Source organism: Schistocerca cancellata, chromosome 9, assembly GCF_023864275.1.
Source record: "Schistocerca cancellata isolate TAMUIC-IGC-003103 chromosome 9, iqSchCanc2.1, whole genome shotgun sequence".
NCBI classification, from domain to species: Eukaryota; Metazoa; Arthropoda; class Insecta; order Orthoptera; family Acrididae; genus Schistocerca; species Schistocerca cancellata.
Genome location: NC_064634.1, coordinates 69,732,161 through 69,756,702, shown reverse-complemented (window position 1 = coordinate 69,756,702; position 24,542 = coordinate 69,732,161). Strand labels below are relative to the sequence as shown.

Here is a 24,542-nt window from a genome sequence, read left to right as displayed (position 1 = left end):
TGGGTAGCAGGAGGAGGAAGGGAGATTTTCAACGCCATTAAGTCCATGCGCCATTAGTTTTGAATTTATTAATCTTTGAAATATTTTGTCTAATTGATTGCCTGGTAACAGTCGCGGTGCCCCCGCCTCCGCCCTGGCCGTGGCGTGCATTTTTATCGCTTCTATTCCCGCTTCCTTCCGCTGCCATAAAGGGCGTTATTTATAACTCGCAGAAACGGCGATCTGTTTGCGCCAGGATGAAGAAAGGGAACGCGAGCCTCAAGCCTTGCGGTCCGAAAATGTTTCCGTCACTATTCCCAGCGCATCCGATCGAGCGTGCCAAGGATTCCAGGCTTTCCGAATACTTTCCTGTGCACTTTTTTTCGCAAAATATCAAACCCATTGCTTCAGCGTACATGTGAAGCTTCATCTTTCTTTGTTAAGCCAGGATCACACATATAACTGAAGTGACGTCACAGCTAGTGGCGCATGGAGTGGCACAGCATAGTGTTACTCAGGTGATACAACTTCAGTCATGCCATAAAAAGTTCAACTCAGATTGTTCACTGGTGATCTTATTACTTGCTGGAAGGCAACACCACTGGACTTTTGTAATAAAATCCAGAACAATCAATTTACAGTCCAGTTCAACTCAGTTCTACTTTGTGACACCTCTGGTCTTTCCCTGCCGTTGAATAGCACCATTCGACTGTATTTGGAAATAAGAGTATTCTGTCGCAGTTATCGTGGAGTAATTGCTGCTGTACCCAATTCGATTTCAGTGTGAAAAAAGTCGAAACAGTGGTCAGCAGTTACACATTTTCACAGCTTTTGTAACTAAAAGTGTGTGTGTGTGTGTGTGTGTGTGTGTGTGTGTGTGTGTGTGTGTGAGTTATTTGGGGGGGGGGGCGGTTGCATGCAGTATTTGCAAATGAATGATGTATCCCACAGTCTCGAAAATGTAACCAAAAGCATGAGTCTTACAAACATAGTGGTCTGAGAGACTGAGCACTGGATACATTGTGGATTGTATGCGGAAAATGCCCCGGAGTGTGACGGGGCAGCTGTTAAACTAAAAATTAGCCCTATTTGAACTGCCTACATCAATACTACAGTAAGATTCTAAAATCCTGGAGAGTGGTGTGTGTGCAGATGAATTTACATGCCAGTTGTTGGTTGGTTTGGCACAGTTGACAGTATTTTCATCTTAGATTGTTATTTCTGTTGTAAAAGTGTTTGTGGCCTATAATTTAATACTGCACGAAGTCTGTCTTCGGATCCAACATTTGGTTTTCGTATTCCTTGTGTTTCACTTTTGTCACACCTCTAAAGCCATAACCTGCTCTATAACATTAATAATTGAGCACGATAGCACAGTGGTTAGCGCGATGGACTCACATTGAGGTGGACGACAGTTCCAATCTGCATCCAGTCATCCTGATTTATGTTTTCTATTATATCCCTGAATTGCTCAAGTCAGAACCAGGATGGTTGCTTCAAAGTAGCATGGCCAATTTTCTTCTCCATCCTTCCCTAATCCGAGCTTGTGTACCACCTCTAGCGAACGAGTTGTCCACAGGACATTAAATACTAAATGTGATTTCATTTGCCACCATACTGAAAGCTGTACAACAGTATAGAATTAGTAGTCTCCTGTGTGAATGGTAACACATGGTGCCACTACAGAATGCCATGAGCGGTGGCATCACATTACTTTTATGTGGGAACCCAGCTTCGCTCTTGTATCAGCTACAGTATTTCACCAAATGTGTAACTAATTTGAAAATTTACTGACTGACACAACCCAAAATGGTACCCTGGAGGTGGGATTTCCAAAAGAAACAAAATTATCTGAAACGGTACTATAAGAAACTGTAGTACGACCACTAATGTTCTCAGTATACATAAACAGTCTATCAGAGTGAGTCAGCAAAACACCCAGATTGTTCACTGGTGATCTTATTACTTGCTGGAAGGCAACACCACTGGACTTTTGTAACAAAATCTAGAACAAACATTTTACAGTCCAGGATCATTGTGCCTGTCGGTGACTCAACACCTCTATTTTATTGAAATGGCAAATGGACACAACAATTTCCCTGTGGTCTGTTGAATAGCAGCTTGACTTCGATAAACATCAGGCAGTGTGCATAAACAACAAAAGAACTGAAGTGTAACAATTGACAACAATGGTGGTGAAATTCTAAGGCATGTGATGGCATTCAAATAGGTAGAGGTAAGGCTATAAAATGATATGAAATTAAAGGACCATCTGAAATCAGCAGTGCAGAAAATTAATGTAAGACACATTTTTCTGAAGAACTATGATAAAATGCAGTTCAACTTTTTAACAAGACACACAAAAAACTGTTGTGCTCTATTCTACAGTGTTATTGGCAAGTCTGCTGGTAAAAGCAACTTCCACTTTTTAATGTCAAATGGAATAATTTTCTGGGACATTTCCACCCATAATCACAAACTATTCATTCTACTGATATACTGTATGTTGCAAGCATATCATATGTTCACCCTCAAACCGGAAAAACCAGGCATACTAACAACATGCTCATATGACAGCTTCCTCTTATTTTGAAATGGGCATTCATTAATGCAACAATAGGTACAAAATGAGCTTCCACTAACCACAACTTAAAATTTTTGTGCCACAAAGGGAGCAAAATGGGCAGTAATAAAAAAATTTAGTTTCTTCCATAGCGAATTAAAGGTTTCCACAGACAATGAAAACAGTCTTAAAAACAAATGGAAATCATTTTTGTTTGAGAAGTACTCAAATTTCATAGATAAATTTCTGTTTTAAATGAGTGAGTAATGTTATTAAATTCTATTATAAATTAAAATTGAAAGTCAACTTCCAGAAATGATGAACATATTGTCATATTTTCTTTGACAAAACTTTCATTACTTGTAAACCTACTGATAAATTCCACATTATAGCAACCAGTTACAAATATGATACCCAGCAAATAAAATAAAAAAAACTGAATGAACAAGTTAAAACAGTGTGCTGAACTGTGTCTTGAACTCAGATTCCTGGCATTCATAACACTGAATAACTGCACTATCAGTGCATATAAAACATGAATGAAAACTAGTTACAGATTTAAACTTTGATTTGGTCCTTGAAGTATGCACAAATGAGATGCCTGATAATACATAAAATGTGCAGTATCCAGGTTTGAGATCCAGTTCAGTGTGCAATTTTAACTTTTTACAGATGTTCTTTATAAGAAAGATTAACGCACTTTTTATCTGCCATTGTTCCTTCGACTGTTTTACTAGTAGAACCTGATCAGGAGTAGCTAATATTAGTACAAAACATCCTCCTCCATTTAGCTTATGGTAGCTAACTTAAAATATCATATGTAAATGTGTGATCCTTTATCTTTTTAGAAATGCCCCTTAGTGAAACAGCCTAGTAGTAGATTGTTGCAATAATTTCCTAACTAGGACCCCTGAAATTTATCACAGGGAAGGAAGGTATGATAAGTTTTGCCTCCCTTGAAGAATCTTACCATCATTCAGTTGATATGCTTTTAGGTATACTATGCAAGTTCTAAATCGAGAAAACCAGTTCAGTGCAGGTCCTCTCGAATATGATTCCAGTGCCCTAAACAATTTTGTAGCTTTCCATAGTACACAGTGACTCCCAGTGTTTTATTGTACAAATGCATTCTGTATGTTTTAAATTTCCAGTATTGAGCAGACATTCCCTCCTTATATTTCAAATTATTTTTGTCCTGGAGAGAGTAGTAGGCTAAGTAAGGTTAATATGTAACATTCCTCTGACAGAATAGTTATTATAGGAAGAACACTTCCATCAGTTCAGCAAGATTTGTGGAAATTGAGCCTACCTGGCATTCATGTTGCAGATTCAAGGAAATTACAGAAACCCTAAACCTATATGAAATAATTTTGAAAAATTGTAAAACTACATTGTCTGAATGATTTCTGTCCAATTTTTTATATCCTTTAAATTTGTATTATAGGGTGTTAAGGCAGCTGTTATGTCACATAAAGCTGCTTGTTTTTTTATTTTCTCCGAAGCATGTTATATAATTTAAAGTATGACATATATCTGTTACATTTGCTGTCTCCTGTACTAAAGGTTAGCAATATAATTGTCTTTTAATACTTTGCACACAGACTAATATTGCTTAGTAAGTTTTATGTACAAGATGCTGTTTCAGGGAAAACCAACTGTTTCATAGATTATTCATCCTCAGAAATGATGGAAATTTCACACTTCGTGAAATGATTATTGAGAGTGAAAAATATTGGAAATGCTTTAGGGCAATTCTGTCAGATAAGATTTATTGTAATGATGATGTTTTCCAAAGACATCATAGTATTTCTTCCTATTGTGGTGTGGGAAGAGGCAACAGTTATACAGGAAAATATTCAGCTACTGACAGTCACGAGAATTTTCTACACTCAGTGATCATGCCACATTGCATACTCCATACCACGTATCCCTTATCTTCCCCAAGCTTCCTGTTCCATACCACATGTGTAGTTATATGAATGTACATACCTTGTTGCAGTCATCCTGTGGTTCCAAGACTTGAAAATTCTATAAGCTTTTGGATGTGTTCTGCTTGAAAACAAATCAGTTTGTAAATGCTAATATTTATTACATAACAAATGGTGATGTTTTTGTGGCCATCTCTTTAACTATCTTTAGACTGGCAGTAGGTGGTGTCTGTGGTTGTATCTCAGTTGATATCATGGTGCTCATTTTGTCTTGTATTTTGCTAACAAATGACATGTTATCATGGTTATCAATCCTTTGTTTCAGGAAACTACCTCACAGATAACTGGTGGTCACAATACATCTCCTGCTCTTCAGTGGCCCATCCTTGTTTTATATGGCAATGGAGATGTGTATTATGTTGTAACTTCAGTGGACTCAGAAAGGTGACACAAATCATTCAGATAAATTACGTGATCATTGTTACATAGTCAGTCCTGCACAGTGCAGTGTGTGTATTGCATCACGTAAAAATATTTTTGAAATCATGATATTTCCAAGTTTATACCTGAATTGATGTTATCTGAATGTACAGACAGTTTTGTTAAGAAATCTTGACAGATAATGTTTTGGATCTCTTTCATTGTTAGCTCAGCTAGGGAAAAAAAGAGATAAAATATAGTGACTCACTAACATCAGTAGGCTTTGGTTCCTCCACATGTCAGACCCTTGAGTCTTTCTTTATTTAGTCATTCTGAATCTTATCTTGCAGTCATATTTTGAAATTAGTTATGAAAATATTTGTTATAAGGAAAGGTTTCTTGGTAGTATTTTTAATACCTAACTCTTTCATTGCTGTAGGGGAAAATTCAAAGATTCAGAGACAACCACCTCATAGGTAATACATCTCTAAAGGACTTTGTCCGATAGCTTAGTCTACTCCCTGCCATTTAATGTCCCCTCTTCATGGTTGGTAACAATCTCTCATATTTCATATTATTGTTGTTGCTGTATTTGCCAATATTTTCCTTTCTGTGTTTCAACAAGAGGCCCTATTAACTATCTTATCATTGTAAGAGACACACTCTTTGCACTGTTACTTTCTAATGAAACGTTTGTAATATATATTAGCAACTATTTTGTAGATTAATTCTTTTTAAGACTCAGCATTTCTTGTACAAGTAACTACTTTTATTCTTTGTGTGAAATGATGATATATTCACATTGTCACAGACTTTCCCATGGCTAACACATAATCAACAAAGTTAAGGTAAATACAACATTTCCAAAGGGAATGTTCTGTTGTGAAAAAAGCAACAGATGCCATAACATATAATCTGTTATGTGAAAGTGATTACTCTGAATATTATATAATTAAAATTGTGGTTCATACTTAATGAAAAGCCACATCTCCACCCCCCCCCCCCTCCTCCTCCCCAATTACCTCTTCCTCTCCTACCACTCCTTCCCCTTGCACAGATCAATTTCCAAGTCTGTATCAGAGTCCCTCTTCTGCCCATTCACTTTTTTTTCCATTTCACATATATTTATTGTTTTGCTTGTTTCTGCATCACAGTTTCCAGCTGCAGTATTGTCAAACAGTTTGTGCTACATCTATATTTGTCACTGCTTTCCGAATCTTGGTTTGCTTTCACTGTTGATTTGCTTCCAGAAATATCAGCCTGTAATGCAATGTTCATTGCTGCTCACATAAAGGAGATATTGAGTTTCAGATAGGCACAACAAAAAGACTGTTGAGCTTTCGAGCACAATGCCTTCTCCTAAAGTAGACATTATATGATCCATTGATCATTTCCATAATTTTTTTGTGAAATGATGTGGAATGAGTCAGCTTACAAGCTAGGTATAAACAACTTGTTTGTAATTTCACCATTTACAGATTAGTTATATGAACACTTGCTTAAATTTAATAAAAACGAACATTTCAGTTTTAAATACACTCCACTTTCACTAAGCAACATAAGCTACCAGTTTTTAATCAAAGATTCAGATATGGAATACAAGGAGTTATCCCGAAGAAATGATTTTAGGCTAGATTCACAATTTGTTTTGCTACATGTGCCCGTCATCATTCGTAATCAGTGGTGAAATAAAAAGTAGAAATGACAATCCAGCATTTACGAAACATTTGCCTTACTATCCAAGAAATTGTTAGACAGGCTGATATTACTGTATAATTGGCCCTCAAGCTCCTGGATAACTCCACATGACAAAGTGTTGGTCTGATGGATCCCAGTTTGTTAACTACTGTTCAAAGGAAGCCTGCTAATCACAATGGATGAAGTAAACTATAGGAATAAGCAAATTTCCCTCCATCTAAGAAGACAAAGGTGCACTGACTTGTCGGAAAGTTATGGTGTCTGTCTTTGCGACTACACACAAAAGGAACTGTCAATTATTTGAAGAATTACCAAACTCTTCAGCCCCGTCTGTTGCCTAAGATGTTGCAAAATAGGTGAGGTATGATAGCCAGAGGTGTGCAACTCCTGACTCCTGCTAGACAGTGTTTTTACTCTCACTGCTCAATGATCTGTTGGTCTTTGTTCACATCTAGGCAGTGAAATCATTCTTTTTCACCATACCTGGCACCCACAATTTTTTTGAGTTCAGAAAGAGAAGGAACGACCATGTTGGCAACATTTTGGCAGTGATGAGGTGACTGTTGGAGTGGAAAAATTTTTCCAGAGCTGAGTGGTGAACTTTCAGATTGTACATCATTGTAAAGGTATGTAAATTTGCAGGGAACTTATGTGATGAAGACTAATAAATAATAGAAGTTGAAATTTCTCCCCCCCCCCCTCCCCCCACCCAAAGGTGTAGTCTTAATGAAAGCCCTTTGTACAAACTATAGGCAATAACTGATAAGTAGTAATAGAGAGATAATGAGGTGGAACAATTACAGCAAAGACATTTTGCTTGGAAGAGTAAGGAAAAGAAAAAAATACAAAACATATGGCAGACAGTGTAATCAGTATACTTTATGTAGATATTGGAGAAGGAGAAAAATTGAAAGAAATAAAATGTGTACTCTTGCTTCCCGATCCATGTTTCTTTGTTTTATTTCTGTTGCTCTTCCTAAATCTATTTGCATAATCATTGATTACTTGATCTTATTTTCAGCTTCAAAAAACCATTGCTGCAAGGTCCAATATCAATGTTTCCACCTGCTGATGATAATTATGGTGTGGACTCCTGTTCCATTCTTTGTCTCCAATGTGTGCCTCCAGTTGTTGTGATTGCATCATGCTCTGGAACCTTGTATCACTGTTTTCTGCTGAATAATGATGCAGAATCTGATAATGAAGATGACAAGGTAATTTGTTGTTCTAATTTCTCTGTAATTTGTTGTTCTAATTTCTCTGTCCTTTCTTAGTTTGTTCCATTGGTTGAATCAATCAAACAAGGTGCTTACCTGTGGATCATCAAAATGAAAATAGTAACAAGAATAATAATGTAAAATACTCAAAACAAACTTAAAATAACTTGTCAGTCAGCAAAAGAAAGGTGAGAGTGCCAGTCCCAGTCTATAAGCTCATGGTGATTTTCTTCTGTGCAGAATTGTTTGGTACATTCTCAGTTGAGACAATAATCGATGGTAAAAATGGCTGGATGCAGGAGAACCCAGCCAAGTAAGATAGAAAGAATTACTGACTAAAACTGGTAGCAATATTAATGATTGGACACCAAAGTTTGAAACTCTGTCAAAAAGCACAAGTAGTGGAATTTTTGCATTTTGTATGAACAATATTCTCACAAAGTTGGCTAATAATAGGTTCAAATGCATACTGTGGCTCATCCTGTGAATTACATGCATTTTGTAAAAATAAGGTAGTTGGGACATTTACGGAAATAAAAAAAAATTCATTGCTGGAAAATGTAAATAATCCTGTTTAATTGTGTTACAGTCACTGGTGTCACAGGAGAGCTCGGCATACACAATTCATCCTGCTGATGTGAGTCTACATGTGTTTGAGGCTGTTGAATTAGAGCTTGGATTGGCACTGAATGACTCTACTGATACCTACACATGTCCCATCTACTTACATGCTGACTGTATCTCAGCTGCAAGGTGATTTCTTACTACCTGTGTTTAATAATTCTTCAGATTATAATGTGAAAGTAGAAAACGTTACTGTTCGTATATGAACAGAGATTTACTGAATGTAAAACATTTAAACAACCAAATATAATTTTTGAATAACAGGCTGCAACCATGAATTCTTACATAATATGTGAGTGTCATTAATTACTGTTTAGTCTTATGCTTCATAGATAATCATACCACTTGTAAATGTCCCACTGTTACATGAGTGTAGAGTGTAAGATGGTTTTTTTCCTTTAGTTGTAACGAAAAAATTTCAGGAAACCACAGCAGTGCCGGCTGCTGTAGCAAAGTGGTTCCAGGTGCTTCAATCTGGAACCACACGACCACTACGGTCGCAGGTTCAAATCCTGCCTCGGGCATGGATGTGTGTGATGTCCTTAGGTTTAAGTAGTTCTAAGTTTTAGGGGATCTCCGATGTCAACTCCCATAGTGCTCAGAGCCATTTAGCCACAGCAGCGAAAACATAAGTTAGTGACTACAGCAGTTGGTTTTGGCTTGGTGATATTATATTTAAAAACCTGGGTAAATTTTTTACCTATTTCATGATCATATGGTTATTAAGGTTGTTTTTCAAGATTTTGGGATCTATTCTTATTTGCTGAAACAAGATTACAGAAGTGATATTTTTCTGTTTCAGATACTTTTGCAGTCATGATACTGGAGTCCATGTTGTCTTCATACCTACTGTTTCTCAGCTTGATCAGTTTCTAGATTGTGATGACGGTAAGAACCTTCAGTTAATAATCTGCTTTTGTTATAGGTGATTCGCCAGTAATATTTTATTACATTATTTGTGCATAGGTAGCTATGTAAACTTGTAACAAAATTCTGTTACTCTATTTTTCCAGCCTTGGGTCACCTAATTGGTATTGTCCCTTAAAAAGAAATCATTAAATGATTTGATGAGTGAATGTCTTGCCTGGTTTGTGCAGTTATGATTACAATCACTTTAGTATGCATCCTTTTGATGAATTACTGTGTAATATGTTCATACCAACTGATGATGGTTTGCTGAGTTGTCTGAACTGGCTGGCTGTAAAGATACAATAAGAGAATTTTGTTTTCAAGACAGTCATTGTGTTTCTGTTGGTATTTTTTAATTTAACTTGATGTTGCACAGTTTTCTCATATCATATAATAGGAAAATGGTTGCAGTTGTGTTTGGAAACTCTAAACCTCTTAAAATACAAATCCTACAAAAGTCCAGTGACTTTTTCCATAAAAATAAAATTACTTCATAACATACTTTGATTTACTCTTAATTGAAACACTAAATTTAAAAATCATGTGTTAATAAGCTAAAACCTGTCATATTTTGTGTAGTGAATGTATCTGAAATTTGAATTTCAATTCTTTAATAATGTCAAAAACTTTTGTCAGACAAACTGCATCTGTGCACGTCAATATTGTCACAAAATGCTGTGGTGGAGTACGCAGTGTGCACTCGGGCTGCAGCTTCCTCGTCAGAAACAGGCATACCACAGGAAGGGTCAGTGTTGCCTGTTCTTGGGTTGGTGCAGACACCTGGAACACCAGTTATGCTTGTTGCCCTTCTGGCTAGTGGAGAGGTTATCAGCCTTACTTTGGCCTCGATTCCCCTGCCACTTCCACTAGAGTCTGCAGATAGACTGGAATCTACAAAAGAAAAAACTGAATCACCACTCAAAGCAGTAAGTTTATACATCTTAGGACACAATAGACAGCTTGTTATATGTATTGTCTCTCTTTGTTTTGTTTCATCGGTCTTTTGGCACAAGGCTGTAAACCTTTGTTACTGAATCCTTAAGCGAGAGAAAATTGTATGAAAAGAAAAAAAATATATTATAGTTATGTATTTACAATTTGAATATAGTAGTTTGTTGCATACCTACAACATGTATCACTTGATTTATTTGGTTAAGCTAAGTGAAAAGGATGTATTGGTTATTTTTCTAGTAGGTGTAGTTACGTATGTAGCTTATAATGCCCCTGAACTTCATCACCAATTAGCCTGTCCTTTTAAATGTAATTTCAACATTTTCTCTCATTTATAGATGCTGAAAGAACCTTTCAACATGCGTATTACAAATATGTTAAAACATGATGTAACACAGCCAATCCTGAAACTGGGACCTCAAGCAAACACTACACCTCAAAAGTATATGGAGGTATTTACTAATTCACAGTTTTGATACACAAATTAAAGTTTTTATTGCTTAATGTAACTGACAACCAGCTTTATTACTAATATGAAGGCATTACTTGTTCATCAATGTAGAACCTTGGTTCTGTATTAGAAATATGGCTATTGCACGATTGAGTGTGCTTTAACTTGTTATTATAAAGTTAGAAATTTAAATATACGCTGCACTAGTTGAGTTTACTTTTTATTTATGCATATTTACCAGGATGTTTACCGTAGCCTGTTGTGTCATGTAACATGCAGTGTGCAAAAAAAACTATGAGTACAAAATGTTAGGGTATTTAGAGGAGTTAAAAAGAGAACTTTTTTTTAATATTACAAAAAGTCACAGGTGCACTATTTCCAAACTAGGGGTCCACGAGATTTTGCTGCTAGACATGTTCAGAGTCAGTGTTCTAACTGTGTGATGAATATTGTTTTAGAGATTTTGCTGCTTGAAACAACCAGATGTTTCGTGAATAATGGCTACAGCTTAAGTCAAACACTCTTCTGGAGTGTCTGTTGGTGTCACCTATCCCAAACTCACCATATAAAGAAATCCACAGGAGGTAAGCTACATCTCTAAAACAATATTCATGCTGCAGCAGTTCAAATACCATGTCTGAACATCACTTGTGTCAGAACTTTCATAGACCACTAGTTTGGGGGGGGGGGGGGTGCCTGTGACATTTCTGTCCTATAAAACAGTGTTTCTTTTTATCTCGTCTGAATGCACTCAAATTTCATATACATAGTTTTTTTGCACCCTGTGTAAATATTTCCACTAGCTCCAGTCTGAAACAATCCAAATATTCTGTATACTATATGTTACATTCAGTTTCAGCCTTTGTGACCTGCAATTCTTTTCCCAATTTTTCCATTGTTCCTCTATACCTAAAATTTTATTTGATAAAACACACATTCTGTTGGGATTAATGGCCAGTTGGACCAGTTGTGTTATTGAAACTTACTTCACAGTTGACGTTGCTGGTTTATTTCGGCAATTTTCAGTATTATTTTGTATATTTATCTCGACAAAACTATTCCATTTAAATTTATAATATCAACATACATGCTTTTCGCAATTCCAGCTTGTAAACCAGAGTACACAGCTGTTGCGAGAAGAATATTTTTTGAAGCATGACCAAGTCCGAGAAGAAATTGATAAACGGTATGTTGAATTTATCGGCCCATTTCAAGTCACTTTAGCTCTGTGAAGTGAAAAAGATAAAACAGTATTCAAGTTAATTTACCACTATGTTTTCAAGTTAATGTAATGAGAACTGATGTGATATTATTAGCATTTCATAAAGACACACTTGTAACTTGCTGCATGGCTAGTACTTACCTTTAGGATGCAAAATTGCTGTACCACCAATAGACACTTTTAAAAGTGAAAAAAAACTATATCTTTTGGACCTATTATTTCCTTCCTGGGGATGGAAAAAGGTGCAGGTTGGTAAAGGTTGCATGTTTCCCCTTGATTCCACCACAGGTGGGCTCCTCCATCGTCAAGTACGAGAGTCGTGAAACTCCTCTTCACCTTTGCTGACCTATCCCTCTTTCCCATAGGAGGGGGGGGGGGGGGGCTAATAGCTCCAAAAGCAAGGATTTTTTTCCACTTTTAATTTTTTCTGTCAAGAGTACTATACGTTAAAATTAATTTAGTGTTTTCAGGACTTTTATTTTATTTCTGAAGTAAATAGTTCTCTCTCATTACAAACTTCTTTTTGAGTGTCGGCCCTTGTTATTTATGGGATAATATAGTTATCATATTTCTTTCACTGTTTTCTATACAAATGCATCTGGCTAATGGCTTCAAGATAATGTTGTTAAAATACTTTGCACTGTACTTATCAGTTATTGCTTGTTTATTGCTTGATAGTCATACTGCTCTTTACTATAAAATCAGATTCTTTTCTTAAAAAACTGTCAATTTAGCTTTGAAAACATGAGTCCCAGGAATGATATTATGTACTAAATACAGACTGTGAAAAATCATATGCGTAAGAGTTGCCAAAGAAACAAGAACATGGCAAACAGTTGTGTAGAAGTATCAAAAGAGCATCCACCTTAAAATTTTAAAACCAAGATTCCTTTGTTATAAGACAACAGCAATGTAAAAGACAAAAGTGTATCAGAAAAATGCTACAAGTCTGAGAAGCACAGAAAGAACGACAACTTCCAAAATGGAGAATGGCATTTGTGATACTTAATTCTTGCTTCAGACTATCCTGTACCCAAATCAAATCCGACCTTTTGTCCCAATTTTCATGGTCCAGAAATGCAACTGCAGCTTAGAGTCAAGATCAAAGCCTAAGGCAATTCCAAACAATGCACTAGAAGCTGCCGTAAGTAGTTATTTTGCCACATATGCTGTTGTGTTCGTTTTTAGAGTGTTGAATCTTTTTTATTTTTTATCATGGGGAAAATTCAAATTTAATGTTGCGTATCTCTGAAATTAGCAGTTTTTCAAATACTCATAGCAAAGCAAAAAAAACAAAAAAATTTTTTTACATACATACTATCAAAACAGGTGCTCTTAAGAAACTTTCGCAAGTTGGCAAGCATGATAAGTACAGTTTTAAATTTTGACAGTTCCAGCTCTGTTCTTAAGCTGTCAGCACACTTCAATGTACATCGAGCCCTTTATCAACGCTGCCAATGTTCACTACGTAATAATAATACAGCACACTTCAGTGTACATCGAGCCCTTTAACAGTGCTGCCATTGTTTTCTACATAATAATAATAATAATAAGTGTTTCATTGCCGTAATTTAATTATGTATTCATGAGTACAAATAAGTTCCACATTTGAACATGAGTGTCCTTAAAAGTGAAATTTTATGAAACCATGTTACTTCCATGAGAGATTTCTGTCATAGCAAATGACTGATATGAGTCATATGTTAGCCACACTGCAAACAGTGGGTGAAACCTTTCCACAGCAGCAAATCCCTCCTAACTTCATTTGTGTTTCTTCCATTGATCCCAAGGCTGTTTGTCTCAGGTTTGCAAGTGGATTGACCAAGTGTGGAAATTTATCCCGAATAAAACTATCTATCACACATTTTCAAAAAAATGCTGTTTCTAACATACTTGATGCCACAAAGGGTGATGCTCTCTATGAGGAGAATAGTGACAAGGAATCAAGTGATGATACTCAAAATCATCTGCTAATAATTAAAGAATATTCAGAAATTCCTACTACAAACTTCTAGGACTTGTAGAGGGGAACTCATGTCTAAAAACATAGAGCCATTTGAAAACATGTTTGCTAGGTAGGTATGCAACATGACATCAGTTACATTGGATCAGCTGATGCCATTTGGTGTCCATCCTACCTCTCTGACCTGGTTTGAGCCTCTTTCATGTGTCTGTGAGTGTTAGAGCAACATGTTTGAGTACATATATGCAGAATACACTGACAAGATCCTTTGAAATGGCAAAGCTTACAGTAGTGGAAGAAATGCTCGTCGCCTTTATCAAGATAGTTCATCACAGCATCCAACAGCTTTGAGGAAGGCTACCTTCACTGTCAGCAGGCTTGACTGAGGTGCTACAAAAAGACACTGCATACCTGAATCAGAAGGTACCGTACTGCATCACATTGAAGAGAGTCTGTCAGCAAGTCCAGAAGCAATTTCTTTGGCTATTAATGAGTGAAACTGTAAAACAAGTGATATACTGAGTCACGCCTAATCAATTACTTGTAAAAGTGGTACGTTTCTGGACATGGCTTCCAAAAATATTATTTACACACATTGCTCTACAATTCCAAGAAGTTTGTACCAGGAATTTCTGAACACCCTATATGCATTTATGATAGTTCACCTTCCATTTCTAAGTTATTTTCTTTGTAGATATTTGATGGTATCCTGCCAGTCAATGAGCCTGTGCTACTACAAATGAGAAGATACGATGTATGTTTCTTATGTGCATGTTTATGTAGTAGCTATTTATGTCTTTTTGTTTGTTATGTGTTGTAAATTTGCATTCATGTTTGCCACATTATTTGAGGTTTCTCTGTCAGTTTAGTCTACCGTAAGCCTGTTTGAGCACCTTCTCCGGGGATGGGGGAGGGGGATGTGCTCTTCTAGTTGGCTGATGTCTTTAGGAGGGAGGCTTTATACTGGCATTTCACCAAGCATATAAGAAATCTTGAAAAATCCCAACTGTTTTTAACCATGCGGCAGAGGGAGACTCGCCTGATATTGCCACTCACCATCTAACTGTATGTGGTTGCTAATTATGGCCACCTGTTTTCTAGGTGGCCGTGCCCTAACTTGTTTGTCGAACAACATGGATAGACATAGGAGACATGGCCGGGGAAAGATTTTCTGCATTATAACAAAGCTTACAGTTCGCCGTTTGTACTGACCACTTGTGTTGGAAATGATTCTGTGTAGACAAATTATATTGTTTAGAATGTTAAAAAAGGTAATCTAATAAAGCACACTGTTTGACATCTAACAAAAAACTGTACAAATCAGTGTCTTGAATATGTAGTCTGCTCTTCACCAAATTTATATTCTTTAAATCAGTAGTGATCCTCTGTCAAGCCAAACTGCAACTTTCTTGGATGAAAACACTATATTTCATTAAAACAAAGAAATACATTGGATGACATTAATGTAATATGGGAAGACTGACATACGACTCAAACACATATAGCGCTATCATCTGTAAAATTCTTAGTGGTCCCAGCTACCCTAGTTCTGCTCAGAATATTTTGAGAGATATCATGAATTCTAACTGCTGTCAGTGTTTGTAATGTAACTGTAATAGGCTAAATATAAATCCCCCCACGAAGTTTCATTTCTGAGGTTCAGCTTGCATTTGAGGCCTACTTACATTTGGGTAAATATGGTAGATGTTATTGTTGACATATAGTTGCAGGATGAATTCCTCCTCCCTCTTCTATTTTTCTGCAAACTGAATTTGCCTTTAGCCGTCCATCAGGCACATCAGCTCCTTAAGCATCATGTCTCCAACAACATTATTTTCCTATAATTCCTAACTGTATTGGTGTTCGACTAATAACTTTATAACTGCATAACACTGTAATCATCATGATCTCAATAGCCCTTTAACACTTCTATTGCAATATTACTCTGTAAAATTATAATTATCCCATCTCTTGCAAACACTAGAAATATTCTGAGTATTAGACTATTCTGTTATAGCAGTGTTCTGTAATACAACGTGTCATCCATGAACTTCATGTAGACTACTATTTAACACTGATATTGTGTTTCATCTAGTCTCTGCATTATGCAATTTGCTGTAGACAATTTCCTGTTCTGCTTTGTATAGCAGGAACAGCAGAATGTATTCAGTTCACAATTCATCCCCCATTCATTCATCATGTTCATAGATCCCACCTTGAAGGAGAATCTCCGGTGATGTGGAATGAGTCAAGGCACACATCAACAAAGTGTCTGTCTGAAACTATTTAATGATTATTGTTACACTACTATAAACCATTTGAGCTAAATGTAACAGCTGAGCACAAGGCAGTTTCTGTATGGGAGTCACATCCTTCACTACCATTCTGAAAAGTATTTGTAACTGTGCAGTACCTATTTTTAACAGTATTTTCCAAGAATTGAAGATGATCATTGACACTATAAGTTCTTTTTTTATTAGGAAACTACTTCTGTTCTACATATGAGTAACTAAACTTCTTTTAACTTTATTATTACTATTGTTATTTACTAAAAATGAATAAAATCTGTGGCATATTGTTGTAATGAAAATGGCAACCAGCCTTACTAATATGTATTTTCTGTTGGTTTTTTCCAAATGCTGACATATTCTACCTTGCTGTTAATAATAAGCCATTCACTTTACCCTGTCCTTATAGATAATACAAAATTTAAACCTTATTCAGAAACATTATTATTATTGGTAGTAGTAAATAAAGATATTTCATAATACTTCTTTACATGCAGGGCACGAACACTGCGTTTGATGAAGGAAAGACAGTTAAAAGAACTTGAAAATCTTGAACAAGAAAAAACACAGCTTAAACAAGCTGCAGAACAGTTAGCTGAAAAGTATGAGGACACAAAGGACAAACAGGAGGAGCTCAGTAAAAGGTAAAATAAAAAAACCTTATATTCTGGACGAGTTAGTAATGATTTGGAATTAAATTGTAGTGTCAGTCTAATATGTTGTTATTATTCTCAGTATTTCAACGAGCCTTGGTGATAACTGTTAAAACCAAAATGAAACAATGGAAAATCCAGGATGGAATGTAAGAATGTAATGAAAAGAATAGTTGCTACTCACCATATAGCAGAGATGCTGGGTTGCAGAAAGATACTTCTGCAAGTCAGTCTTTTGACTTTATGATGAGTAGCAACTGTCCTTTTTATTATATTGTTAAAACCTAAATGAAATTTACTTTGGTACAACCGTTGAGACAACCAAGTACTAAAGCTGAAAAGAATTCTCAAAATGACTAATTACTAGTGTCTGCTAAATAAAGTAAATGTCATGTGACGAGGGCCTCCTGTCGGGTAGACTGTTCCCCGGGTGCAAGTCTTTCAATTTGACACCACTTCGGCGACTTGTGTGTCGATAGGGATGAAATGATGATGATTAGGACAACACAACACCTAGTCCCTGATCGGAGAAAATCTCCAACCCAGCTGGGAATTGAACCTGGGCCCTTAGGATTGACGTTCTGTCATGCTGACCACTCAGCTACCGGGAGCAGACTAGTGTCTGCTGATAATCGGGAACTGTAATAAAATTTTTGCTGACACATAAGCAAGGTACTGCGATAACATTGCCAATCTCTTACTTATGAAGGTATACCAAAGTGAAAAACTGACGTCCTGAGTAGATTGAGCAGATTTACTTAAAGTGAAATAACTTTCTGTGTTACTTTAATAAATGGTGGGTCATACTCTAGCAATGTGGTAGTTTATTCTTATAGCTGGTGTTCTGCTTCCTGTTTACCACTTGATCTCTTAAATGCAGCACATTGTGAAGATCTTTTAGTGCAGAGGGCCGGGCGGCGGAGGGGATGGGGGTTAGAGAAAGAGAGAGAGAGAAACCACTCATAAGTGGTCAGTGCCACTATGATCATGGGTGGGTGCGTGGGTGTGAGTGTCTGTTACATGTGTGGGAGAACTTGCATGAACTGGAAAAAGAGTAATAGCATGAAAGCTAATAAAGTCTCTGTACCGTTGCATGAGTCTATGTATGTCACATCAGTCAATTGCAGGTTGTGCTGGTACTGTTGTGTTTGTAGCAGAACAGTCCAACAGTGGTAACCATGTAAATCAGACTTCGTTTGTGAAGTGAACAAAGTACTGTATGCTGTAAAATATCTGGAAAATTCTGTCGCCAGGATAGCAGGCCAATAGACCTGTATTATCCAAAAAATAAGACAAGTTTGCTGTTACAAAGCTCATTATCAATGATGCTCGTACATTGTACTATACACATTTTATGAGAAATACCCTTTTTGTTTTGTGATATTGGTGTGATGGCCTTAAGAGAGTAACAAGCTGCAGTCTGCAAAAAATGTGTGTCCAAGTTTTACAAAAATATTAATGCTTCTGGGAGGCAATAATAGAGTTGTTGTGTTGCAGGTGCAACACCATTCTCTCTCTCTCTCTCTCTCTCTCTCTCTCTCTCTCTCTCTCTCTCTCTCTCTCTCTCTCCCCCCCCCCCTCCCCCCCCTCCCCCCCCTCCCCCCCCTCCCCCCCTCCCCGCCTCCCCGCCTCCACTATCCCTCTCCCTCTCCAAAACATATAACAAACACTTTGTAACATGCAAACACAAAGAAAAACATAATTAACTTCTACTCCCTCTTTTTTTCTACATAACTTAAAAAATAAAAAACTTTTGACTTAAATTATGATTTCATTTGGGTGCTGAGGAAGTAACTGCATTTCTTGCTGGCAAAAATACATGCAGATGACAAGCAAAACTCACTAAACATTATATGCATGTAAAAGTGTTACTGGTTCCTTACAAGGTTATGGTTGCATTTTCTTATTTTTGTTTATTATGATAAACTTCTGTCCTTCCAATCAGAAATTTATTTTGCGCATAGAACTGCATTTTTTTCTCTTAACTAATAATTCATTATGTAATGCCGTGGATGTTCATCTGGAACGATAGTGTTACTAAATTTTTCTGTTATAAAAATAATTACTGTTCCATTTTCAGGGCAGAAAAGATTCTTCGTCAGGTCGTCCGATGTCAGCCTTTGGTGTCTGCTGCTGAGAAAAAATTAGAGAGACAACTTAAAGAAGTGGAAGAGAAACTCAAGGTTTACAAGAGAGCAATGAAGCAAGTAAAAGCAAAGGAAGCCTATCACAAAGAGCAGGTTGTTATTGTTAAGCTTTGTAAGCTTTTAAAAATCAAGATAACCTTATTTCTGGATGCTTTCATCAGTGGCCACGTACTCTCTAAAAAGTATATTTTATTGATGTGATATAGTAAAGTTGTTCTCAGATCCCAGTACTTTGAATTTGTAATCTGGCACATATGGACTGAGCCACATAGTTTATTAAAAGTGGACACTGTATAATAATTTCACAGTTCTAATAGTAGCTAAGATTAATAGCACTAAAATGCATTTCATATGCATGCTTTAAAATATGTTAATGATTTCAGGTGTTGCAGTGGCAAGCCCAGCTGAAGGAGAAGGAAATTCAACTAGGACCAAGCCGAATAAATAATCTGAAAGTAACTCTCAAGCAAATGTAAGTGTCATCCCTCTACATGATATAAAATACAATTAACTGTAAATGAATCACAGCCTCCAGTGTGAATTGCTATTTGATAAACCAAAGAAGAAAACATGTTTATCTTTTTATTTCATCAAACATTCTCCTTTTTTTTCTAAAATTTGGTGGAATACTTTTTCCAAAACCAATTTCTTAGGCTGGACATAATGTATTAAGTTTTGGCAGTTAGTAATGTTATTTTTTAAAAATTAAAACAGTCGTGATCACATAAAAATAGACACGTCTTCACTGGTCATCGGAGCTCAATTTGAAATGCGACTGAAGACAGTTCTACACCAGCCAATTAGATTCCAGGTCATACACATGACTGGAGATGCCCCCGCCAACGGAGGGATACAAACCTGACTATCGCCTGTCATACAGCCCGAAAACCAGGAGTAATTATCTATGGTGCCATTTCTTTTCATAGCAGGATCCACTTGGTTGTCATCCATGGCACTCTTATAGCACAGTGATAGGTCATTATTCTACACTCCATTTTATTGCCTTTCATGGCAAGTCACCCGAGGTTTACATTTCAGCAAGGCAATGTCCGGCCACACATGGCAAGAGTTTCTATTGCTTGTGTTCATGTTTGCCAAACCCTATCTTGGACAGCAAGGTTGCCAGATCTCTCCCCAACTGAAAACAGTTGGAGCATTATGGGCAGGGCCCTCCAACCATCTCGGGATTTTGATGACCTGTTGCACCAGTTGGATAGAATTTGCACAATATCCCTCAGGAGGACATCCCATAACTCTATCAATCAATTCCAAGCTGAATAACTACTTGCGTGGATCAACATGTTACTGACATGCTCAATTTGTGAAGTTCTTTCCTTGAATAAATCATCTAATTTTTCTGAAATTATAATGATTTGTTTGTCTGTACGTGTACAGATAAATTTCATTATACGTGGTAGGTGTGTTCCATGTACCAAATTCATGTAAATCAATAGTTATTTTATGTGTAAAATATGGGGTTAGGGTATCATTTACTCCCTGTTAAGTTTAACATAAGAGTCATACCTTCAAGAAGGTGTTCATCAGCCAGGTGAGGGGTAATGCAGTTCTGTAACACTTGTCATGCTGACATGATTCTCATGTGGCATCACTGACACTTTGCTATCTAGGTCCATCTGTTGTCCAGTGTTTGCTCTCATTTTTGGTTTCAGTAAAACCCCATTTCATTTCAGGCATGTGTCAATTTTTTCATCTCTTCCTACATTGTTCCATGAATTAATGCATTTCCAAATGTTAACTGGCTTTTGGGTCACCCTGCTTGCACATAAATTCATGAATGTCATGTTATCATGTGAGGATTTCCAATTGACAGTTCTTCCTTATGACTGTAAGTATTAATTTTATTACACAAAGAGCACATGTGAAATAAAGACAGTACAAAGAAAGAAAATCAGAAAAATTTTAATGTGACTGAAGTCTCATCAGTGACATCATTGCATAAAAAACACTCTCAGTTTACTTGTTATGTCAAATCTGGGTGAAATCTCAAGCTTTCAGTGAAATCTCACAGTCTCACCGTCAGTGCAGACGGGATGTAATGATGATGTACGCTGACCAATCACAAGCCATCTATGGGCTACATATGGTCACAGCAACATAAGCTGTGAGAGTCTTTTGTTTCTATTTCCCTGCCACCACCTCAGCCGAGCTCACTGCAGTGTTAAAGTCAAGCACCATTGTTAAGATGTGATAATTGTGTGTGTGTGTGTGTGTGTGTGTGTGTGTGTGTGTGTGTGTGTGTGTGTGTAGGTGGTCCCCCCCCCACAACATCTGAAAAAAGTCATTGTCTAGAAGTTAAGCAGTTTATCATTCATTCTATGCACCTGTCTCTCTTTTCTATTAGGAGAGTGTGTGTGTGTGTGTGTGTGTGTGTGTGTGTGTGTGTGTGTGTGTGTGTGTTTAAAAATGTTCATTTCATCCCTATTATCATGAAAGGAGTGTCTGGTGCTGCAGTCCACATTCTTCAGACAAGATAGAAATTCACTATATGATGTAATTACATCTCAGTAGTTTATGGAAAGAAACCAGCACCTCCCACATTAATTTCCCACACTCCTCTGCTTGTGAAATATTTGCTGGAGGAAAGTTGCCAGCATCACTTAGACACCCAAGCCAACATTAAACAGTTTTACCTCCAGAAAACTTTGTGTGCACAAAAAGAATTATAATTGCCCTATGCACTCATCAAACATTGGTATCACATGTCTGACAGTCCCTCTAGGCCACCACAACTAACAGCTGCCAATGCAATCTCATTGTTTTTAATCTAATGTGTGTCTTCATATGTTTCATTTCAGAACATACCCCTTTAACTGCTCTATAAAACTTACGTAGAGACAGACGAGGTTATTACAGCTTGATGTGATTCACCTTTCATTGAGTCGAGTGGTAGGAGACAACTGCTAGCCAAGCATAGTTCTTGCTTGAGAGCCAGGTGTCTGCTGTGTTGCCTGTGTCATGCACAAATGCAGATCCTTGTCAATCTTGGCTGGCTGCATGCTAGCAACACTGCTTCCTGCTATAGCAGTCTGTCTGTCAAAAAGTTATTTTATTCCAGGCAGAAATGTGTGACCTATTTTGTAGCTGACTCCCTTTTTCCCTTCCTTTATTCAGAAGACAGCGAAGTTACTGTTACTCATAAGTGTGAAATTTGACCATATCACTAGTTTAATGAACAAATACAAAAAAATGTAAATAAATAAAAGAGAGAGCTTTAGCCTGATTTTCAAGTAATTGTACTAGAAAAATAATAGATTGTTCAATGTATTATCTTTTCATTATTAATTAATTACCTTCAGATACTAAGTAATGCAGCTCAATTACCTTTCTTTGACATTGTTTTTGTGTGAGCAGATGGAATTTATTATTATACTGTCTGATTTTGGCTCATTGGACACTTTGTTTTCATTACAGGGAAGATAGCATTGGAGAACTAGTCAAGACAATTAATTTTATCAAGAAGGAACTGAATACATGATTGCTAGTTTTTACTGTTAATGAAATTTCTGTGGTGTGCAAAGAATTGCTGTGAAAATATTTATTTTAGTACTAATAGTATGTTGTGTGGTTGAAAGCATTACTAAAGTGCAACGTATTTCCTGTTTTGTATGGCACACTGATTTTGTACCAATTGTATTAAATTATTTTTCTAAGAAATAAAATGCAGTTGTTTTGTATTGTGAAAGCAAATGTTCTTGGCTGCTTCTTTTCTCAGACACAGTGAAATGTCGACAAATATTTTCAAAGTATCTTGCAAATGAGTCACATCATACCTAGCTTTTTTTCTGTATTACAGGGATACCATCTTCTCTATTCATTTTTTTGCTTTCTTTCTATCCTGTTAAGTAAATCACACAAAGACATGATAATACGTTGTCACATAACTGGCAGTTCTGCAAGGTTCGCAGAAGAGCTTCTGTAAAGTTTGGAAGGTAGGAGACGAGGTACTGGCAGAAGTGAGGCTGTGAGGACGGGGGATGAGTCGTGCTTGGGTAGCTCAGTTGGTAGAGCATTTGCCCGCGAAAGGCGAAGGTCCCGAGTTCGAGTCTCAGTCCGGCACACAGTTTTAATCTGCCAGGAAGTTTCAAAAAAACAGTACTTTATAATTTCCATATAGTGGTTGGAAACCATTGGATGCATTAAATATCTGGGAGTACAAAGAGATTTAAAGTAGAGTGACCATATAACACTAATCATGGGAAAGGCAGACTACAATATAGATGATATGCAACACAGTGTGGTTTACTGTTAAAATTTCAAAAGTGTGTGTTCCTAGAAGGATCAACCAACTTCCTCCTCAGTATATCTTGTATCTTGAGATGGTGTTAAGTGTACAGAGTTTCAGTGTGATATGATATGGAGTCCTACCAACTGTCACTCTTTCTGCACACCATTCACAACTGGAACAAGAAAAGGGGGGGGGGGGGGGTTAACCAAGTACTCTCTGACATATGGCATAAGTTCATAAGGTGACTGGGAGAGTAAAAATGCAGATGTATGTTGAAGCATAGACTCACTCACAAATGGTGTCAGCTCACTAACTACTGCTCCTCTTCTAACTTTAGTGTATATACACACAAATATAAACATGTAAATGCTCATCTGCACAGGTGTGGTGACACTGGGTGTGGAGAGGGCAAAGAAGAGTGTACAATGTTGGGATGCAGAGGAGTGGGCTAAAAAATGACCAGAGAGGAAAGATTGAAGGCAAGGGAGAAGGAAGAGGGTGGCTGAGAATAGGATTGTTAAAGGTTCATTCCTGGTTGGGGGGGGGGGGGGGGGGTTGCAGGATGGTAGGATATGTTAAGGATATGTCTGAAAGGTAGTTCATACCCATTCCATTCGAAGGAGCTGATGCAGGGGGGAGGGGGGGGGGGATCCAAATGGCATGGGTGCTGAAATATCTGTTGAAGTTATAGATGTTACGTGCAACGTGTGAAGCTATGGAGTGGTTGAGTTTGTGATTAGCCAGAAATTGGTGGCGGCCTTTCACGAGAGTGGAAATCTGGTTAGCTGTAACACCCATATAAACATCTCCACAGTGGCTATAGCACAGCTGGTGGATGACATGTCTGCTTTCACATGTCACCTTGCCCCTGCTGGGCTATAAACTTACTTTGAGGACACTTGGTGCCCAAGATTTGGAACAGGAGTGAATATAAGAATCCACTAGGATATTGTATAATTTGGATAAATGGTGTAATACCACTTTGAGAGTGGAGACAATATCTTGTGTGGGTATTCCTCAATAACAGACATGACAAGAATTTGTGAAAGCTTTGGTGAATGTGAGCCACGGTCAGTGGCTGGATAGTAGTGGGAACAGGTTTATTTAGATTGTGGGAAGTAACGGTGCAGGAAATCTGTTTATGTGCTGCTGGACAGAGTGTTGTCATTATTAACAGTTCTATCAAGGTTGTCAACATATTTAGGTAACTCTTGCTTTTCACTGCAGATACAGTGACCGTGGGTGCCAGGATAATACGATGAAGGTATTTTTTGAAATGGGAA

At 37.1% G+C, this 24,542-nt stretch overlaps 1 protein-coding gene across 1 annotated transcript in view; it reads left to right on the top strand.

The window, feature by feature from the left end:
• The window catches only part of LOC126101597 (nuclear pore complex protein Nup88), a 532,960-nt gene extending 510,252 nt beyond the window's left edge, over positions 1 to 22,708 (top strand). The window contains exons 5-15 of the mRNA XM_049912275.1: positions 4,796 to 4,914; positions 7,610 to 7,802; positions 8,395 to 8,558; positions 9,232 to 9,317; positions 9,975 to 10,264; positions 10,628 to 10,741; positions 11,847 to 11,926; positions 16,711 to 16,857; positions 18,947 to 19,106; positions 19,397 to 19,485; positions 22,446 to 22,708. Of these exons, the coding sequence (XP_049768232.1) occupies positions 4,796 to 4,914; positions 7,610 to 7,802; positions 8,395 to 8,558; positions 9,232 to 9,317; positions 9,975 to 10,264; positions 10,628 to 10,741; positions 11,847 to 11,926; positions 16,711 to 16,857; positions 18,947 to 19,106; positions 19,397 to 19,485; positions 22,446 to 22,509 (1,506 nt within the window). The 3' untranslated portion in view covers positions 22,510 to 22,708. The remainder of the gene's footprint in view (positions 1 to 4,795; positions 4,915 to 7,609; positions 7,803 to 8,394; positions 8,559 to 9,231; positions 9,318 to 9,974; positions 10,265 to 10,627; positions 10,742 to 11,846; positions 11,927 to 16,710; positions 16,858 to 18,946; positions 19,107 to 19,396; positions 19,486 to 22,445) is intronic.
• The last annotated feature ends 1,834 nt before the right edge of the window (positions 22,709 to 24,542 follow it).